At 28.5% G+C, this 7,082-nt stretch overlaps 1 protein-coding gene across 1 annotated transcript; it reads right to left on the bottom strand.

Annotated features, from left to right (window-relative positions):
* Nucleotides 1-314: 314 nt before the first annotated feature.
* LOC141666589 (CBS domain-containing protein CBSX5-like) lies at nt 315-2,544 on the bottom strand. The gene is made up of 2 exons (XM_074472664.1): nt 2,155-2,544; nt 315-1,281 (listed from the first exon to the last, which is right to left on the bottom strand). Exons 1-2 carry the CDS (start codon nt 2,472-2,474, stop codon nt 498-500), a joined length of 1,104 nt encoding a protein of 367 aa, XP_074328765.1. The 5' UTR covers nt 2,475-2,544; the 3' UTR covers nt 315-497.
* Nucleotides 2,545-7,082: the final 4,538 nt, after the last annotated feature.

Genomic DNA, 7,082 nt, shown 5'->3' with positions numbered 1-7,082 from the left:
TCAGCTTTCAAGAACTTCACTAGAGGGATATTTTTTCATCATCTATTGTGTCTTATGTAAATAACAGTATTATTCTCAGTCCTCAGGACTCTGGAGCAGCTGCAGTGGAGCCACTCGCGTTCATATTCTACAGAAAACCATATTTACGTGCACCTGACACTCAGAAATATGGCCTTCTTCTAGTATACAGACATTGTAGGCTGTAGCCTGTAAGCGCCATACTAGTGCAACAACTTCTACGGCTCAAGGGAAAATATATAACCAACTGGTGCCACCAACAATATGGATATTTTCATATATCTCTGCCAAGATAATAATTTAACTTTCTAGCAAAATATGCTAGCTGCTCTGATAAAAAAAATTCAGGTTCAAAAATACATCAATCACAATGACGAAAGTTTTAATCACATACGACCAAGTTGTTCCCAAATTAATCATTGCATGCCTAGTTCGTTACAACTTGGGAGAAACTTAAGAGGTCTATAATATTGTGATGATTATTGTTTTTGCCGAGAAGCAGCAATGCTCCGGAAAACTTTCAACATTCCTGCTAATGTCACGTTTCCAACCAAGGTAAAATCCTCTTGAACAACCCAAACACAATTCACGCGATGGGTTAGTGCTTGAATCATCACTGCCATTAACGAGCTCCACGGATAGCACACGATTGCTTCTGACCTCCTTGCTGTGGGACTCCGATTAGATCCTGAATACCTACCGGATCCTAGTTCCTCATCTGAAGAACAGCTAGAAGCTGAAGATGAAATGGAAAATTCTTCCAATAGTTCCAACATTCCAACTAGCTTTTTCGTTTGCAGCTCTGACTTCACCAGTTGAATCAATTCCTCTGATGGACTACCACAGTCAATGTAAGCCATGAGATCACCAGCTGAAAGAGTAACGATAGCAGCTGCAGTCGCTTCATTACAACTAGCAAGAGTGAGGGGAGAGATTTCCCCAATCAGTCGATTATCTTGATCAATGACTGCAATTGAACTTTGCTCGATATGAGATCGAGAAATTAAGGGCAAAATAGAGGAGGCAGGGGAATCGTAGTGCACAGTCATTATATCTGCTTCAATCATGTTTAGCGACTCAATGGTGAATGTTGGAATAGGGGAGAAGGCCCCTACACAGTTGAGGAGGAAGCGAACAACATCTTCCTGTGTAAGCCAGCAGAATGAGGATGGTTTTCGAAGGACCCTTTTTCTTGAATTGTTCTGTACTGGTATAATCAGGTTTTGGGTTCCTTCCAGGATGTAATCTATTGCCTCCAATAAACTGATATTCACAAAACAAGTACGATACATTATAAACCATACTAGCCATATATCCCAGTGCCAAAGAAATAAAATCAGTATTGCCTTATAACCACAATAAAATACCGAAAATGCAACTTAAATGTCCTAATAAAGGGATCCTCATAATTTTCCAGTAGATCTCTTATAAAATGATTTGACAGGCACAATACAAATACAAAACTACAAACAAAAGTGATCTCCAAAAAAAAGATTCCTGGTCAGATGAATTGTCATTCGTCAATTATAATTATGAGGTCCACCAGATATACAAAGTTGCTAACGAAAATGATGTCCAGAAAAATTATATCACAATTCCAAATTGTTAAAAGGTACTGATTCCATCATCATGAATGTTCGAATCAAATCAATTCAATTCATACCACACACGAATTCAAGCCAAAATGAGATCCTTCTTAATATAAAGTGATCTAATTATTCAGAAAGATGATAAATATTCAAACTAAAACCCCAAAATTTGGCTGGATCTGTGGAATGTGCAAGGCCCTCATGCTCATTTATTTAACCAACTAATTTGATTCGCTACAAAACTTTCAATGCATCATTTTAATTGAGAAAGAGAAATGACAAGTTGAACACATGATTCGGTAAAGAAGATGAAATGAATCTTGCCTCTATTCTATTATTCGAATTCCCAAATTTAATCTAGTCCTAAAACATGTAAAAATTGATGTAAATTAATCCAGTAACAAAATTTTAAGCTCAAATCTAACCAATCAAAAAATACATTTACAATTGTACTTCTACAAAATCATAGACAACTTCAAATAAACACAATTTTTATTTAAAACGACCAAGAAAAACAACATATAAATATAAATTAGAAATGACAAACCTAGTGTTGGATTCCAAATGACGAACAATCCCAGGAACCTTAGGAAAGATCTCGAAAACCGGAGACTGGAGAGCATCCAAAGGACGATCAAGACTCTCTTTGTTGCACAAATAACAAATCACATCAACCATGCAAATCTTCCCAACGCACGTATAATCCCCGCCGGTTGATTCACAACTCCAAACGCTCACATAGCTTTCACCGGACCTTTTCAACGCAGTTATCGATTCTGCGACGGTGGAAGTGACCGGAAGCAGCCGTAGCGGAGGCTTTCCTAGACAAAGGTCCGATACCTCTCTTGCCAAGATGCTAACTGCCATACAACGAAAGAAGAATCTAGAGAGAGAAAAGGGGTTTTAGAGAGAGAAGGAGAAATTTCAGACAAAGATATTGAAATGTATCGTAAATGTGTCGGAATTGTAGGGTATTTATAGCCCACCTCGTACCGGTAATAGCCAGTTGTGTTTTTTCATTTGTTACCTCTTTGACAGCTTGTTTACCTACTGTATAAATTTATTTATTTGCTATAATATTTACTTTAAATAGTTTAGCTTATAGATTTTTGTATTCTTGCTTGATTAGATACTAATTATAGTAAGATTTTTAGTTAACCTTTATAACAATAAGAAAGATACTAATTATCATATCTTTTTTAATCTAAAGTTCATAGTAATGATCATACGATTTGGTCCAAAAATAGCTCCTAAATAACACATAGCTAATTATAATTTGTGAGTATATTTATGCACGATTAGTTCATCATTTTATAAAATTATTACTATATCAATTAAGAGAGACGTATTCAATTGAGATTTTAAATATTTTTTTAAAAATTTTGAAAATTCTAGGATAGTTAGTTTGGATTCTAAGAATATCTTTAAAATATGTTGATATTCAATAGAAATTAGAAAAAAGTATTTTAAAATTTGGGGTATTCAATTTAGATTTTAAAAAATTCACTAAAATCTTGTGCTATTCAAAAGTCCATGATATTTTTTGTATTTTATAATTGTAGATTTTGATATAGTTACTAGTGTATTTAATGTTTTCGGAAAACTTGGCAAAATCCAAGAAATTTTGATTAATCTGTAAAAATCACTACTCAAATCAACAAGACTCTGCAAGATTTATTCAACATAACTGCTAAAATCTATGTACAATTAAAATTAGTCAAAATCAGCAACAATCATTCAAAATCAATAATTTTTTATAAATTCTATAAAATCTTAATTGAATACACCCCATAAATCTTGTCATGAGACATTTAATAATAATTTGGGAATTTTTTTTGAAACCTCTATCATTTATTTATAATTTTTGGATTGTCTTTCAAACTATATTTTAGTGAATATTTGGTTCGTGTCGGGGTGAAAAATGAGGCAAAACCCCAACAGTTTTTTTTTTTTGTTGATTTTGTAGATACTGTTCACCGCCACTTTTGTTAAATGTGCGGATTAGTTTAGCGGCGGGGAGGGGGAAATTTGAATCTTGAAGAATCTCAAAGAATTTGGTTATATTTTGAATAAAATTTTGGCAAATGATTTTAATTAATTTATTTTTTTGACAAAAAGAAAGAATTGTATTATTTTAAAAGATCAATCGAGGGTTTCCAAAAATTAATTTGGAGGAGACGTAAAATTAATATGAATATAAACAAAATAAGAAAAACAAGTTAACAAATGAGTTGTCTTCTTTGCTTGATTTTTAACAAAATATATTGAGATACGTGACATAATCTGCAATTTCGAATAGCACTCTTCAATAACATCTCCCACCTCTAGCAAGCATGGCGATTAATGGCAGTGTAGTAGTGCTAAATATTCAAAATTAGATGCAAAAAATAGTATTTTGAGTTCATAAATTAGTTTTAAAATATCGTAAATATATTATTTTGAGCTATTTTAATTAGTAAAATTAATATGAATATATGGGATTTATATTATCAATTGTATTATGACATATGTCACTTAATATTTTGAAAACTTTTTCGGATGTAATGCTTACCCAGCAATGCTCTTAATTATATGTTAAATAGGTCGGGTGCGTTAAATTCATCAAAAATGTTTCCGATTAAAAGTAGACAGGAAAGTTTCAATTGGTTGATATACATGGGATTCATTATTTTTATTAGGAATTCACTTGGATTAGCATGTGGCATAAATTTAGGAATATTTTTCAAGATCTTAATAATTTTTAATTTTTTGTAATCTCACACCAATCTATCAAATGACTGAACTCAAATACTTTACCAATATTGCGTAAAATTTTAAATGAATTACAATTTATTAAATTTATGAATTAATAATTTACTAATTTAAAACCCGTGCGATGCACGGATGTACAATTTTTTTAATATTATATAATCTTTTAAACAAAAATATTTTGAATTGAATTTTTTAAATTTTTTCATTATTTTTTTTATTTATACATTTTTAAATGATATAATTTCGTGATAATTATATTAATACACGTATATATTCATAGTTTTTTAAAAATACTATTATAGCGATTTTATAATTTTTTGAGAATAAAAAAAAATTATCATGTTTTAACTTTAACAAAGATATTATTTTGATAGTTTATTACTTAATCGATAAACTATAAGAGCAATTTGAAAAAAACAATAGTAGTGATTGAACGATATATTTTTATTGATCATTTTATGTATTTTAAAAATAATAATTATTATGTTTAGTTATAAGTTAATTTTTGGTTCATACAAATTATACTTAATATGATATTAATTTAATTTATTCCGGTTTAATTTATTTTATTTTAGCTTGAGTCCCATTACTACGACCAAATTCAACTAATTAAATTTAGTTTAATTTTAATTTTTTATGTCCGGATCAATAAGATAATTTTGTTTTAACCCGAATAATTAATATATATTATTTTATTTTAGTTGGTTCAATTATATTTTAATTTTCTTGGATGACTAATATATATTATTTCGTATTTCCTAGTTCAATATAATATAATTTTTTAGACGGAGCGATAACATTTATTATTTTTTCTTAACCTGATGCACATTATATCAACTAAATTCAACAATTATATTTAGTTTGTTTAAATTTATTTTAGTCCGAAATATCAATTAGAATAATAAAAAACTAAATCTGAATTAGAATTTAGAACTAGGTGAAGAAATTGGCTTTAATATCAATTAATAATAATATATATTTGGATATGAAATAAAATTTAAATTGATAGAGAAAGTTGACTTCAATATCAATAAAAATTGGAATTCACCCATCGAATAACTAAGCAATTAGATATAGAATAATTAATTAATGGTAATTAAGTAATTTCAGTAATTAGAATTTAGAATTGGTAGAAGAAGTTGATTTTAATATCAATTAATATTAATATAGAATTAGATATGAGATAGAATTTAAAATTGATAGAGAAAGTTGACTCCAATATCAATAAGAATTGGAATTCACCGATCGATTAACTAAGCAATTAGATATAGAATAATTAATTAAGGGTAATTAAGTAATTTCAGGAAGTATCGACTACCTGCCAGATTTTTAATATTTCATCTATTATAATATAATATATAATATAGATTTTTAAAATTATAAATGTGGGTCGAACATATTATCAATTTTCTGAAAGTGAAAATGGCTAAAAAGAGCGCTAAGGAGGTGGTTTAGGCGTTTAGCTACCTCTATATAGGGGTGAACAAAAAATCGATCAAACCGCAAAACCGACTAAACCCGCCTTTTATTTCGGGTGACGGAGCTAAACTATCCAAAACCCGAATTTCAATTGGTTTAATTTTTTGTCAACCCAAATATAATGGGTTGGGTCAAAATTCAAAAAATTTAAACCTTTACAAACCCAACCCAACCCAACCCGATTTTTAAATATAGTATTATTATTTAAGATTCTAATTTATGTATTAATTGTAATAAATAATATATTGGAAATAAAATAATTATTTTACGGATAACACACCGTAAATTATTGACTTTAAACTAAAAGAGTACACTATACATATAATATCCAATAATATTTATTTTCGGTACACTTTAAATTTTGATTAATTTTTTTTTGTAATTTTGACTCTTAAAAATATTTAAATAATTTTATTCGAGTTATAACCCAAACCAACCCGACCTAATATATAAAGGGTGAGGTTGGGTTGAAAATAACTTTTTCATTTAACGGGTTCATTTTTTAAAAACCGAACTAATTGAATTGGTTCGATTTATTATGTTTAAACACTCCAACCCGACCCGCATTCACCCCTACCTGTACGCGCAATTGATAAACAAGTGTGTTTGATTTTGTATGTTTCATTTCAGTTTACCTTTATCAGTAGAGTATTATATTATATCTTATATATAATTAGTGTAAGGGAGTTAACATGGTAGTGGTCAGGGTTAATAATGTCATTTAAGAATTAAAGCTAACTATCCACACGCTTAAGTTGAAAATACCCTAACAAAAATTACTAATGAACTCCTATAATATAATTGAGATAAAATAGTATCATTTTTTTAAAAATATTGAAATTTATATTTTTGAATAGATAATTTTAAATAGATAATTTTATATTTTTTTATCGTAGAGAACTCGCAGCCGTTATCTTATTAAATAAAGAAAACATTTAGATTATATTTATGTAAGATATTTCATTTTTTTTGTTTTGTTTTGTAAAAAGGAAAATTACAAATTTTCTTTTAAAAAATTTAGAGTACATAAATCTTATAAAAAAAGAAAATTAATTACGTAAACATATTATATGACATGATTAAAGTATTCTCTTTAAAAATTTATAATGTTAAAATAAAATAGACAAGAAAGAAAGAAGATAAATTATAACACATATGCTATATTTTTATTATCAAAGTCAAATATAAATATAAAATAATAACTAAATATAAAAGTACAAAAAATACATTTTTTTGGAAAATATT

The sequence above is a fragment of the Apium graveolens genome, chromosome 6 (genome assembly GCF_009905375.1).
Source record: "Apium graveolens cultivar Ventura chromosome 6, ASM990537v1, whole genome shotgun sequence".
NCBI classification, from domain to species: domain Eukaryota; kingdom Viridiplantae; phylum Streptophyta; class Magnoliopsida; order Apiales; family Apiaceae; genus Apium; species Apium graveolens.
This window is presented reverse-complemented; position numbering and strand designations above follow the sequence as displayed.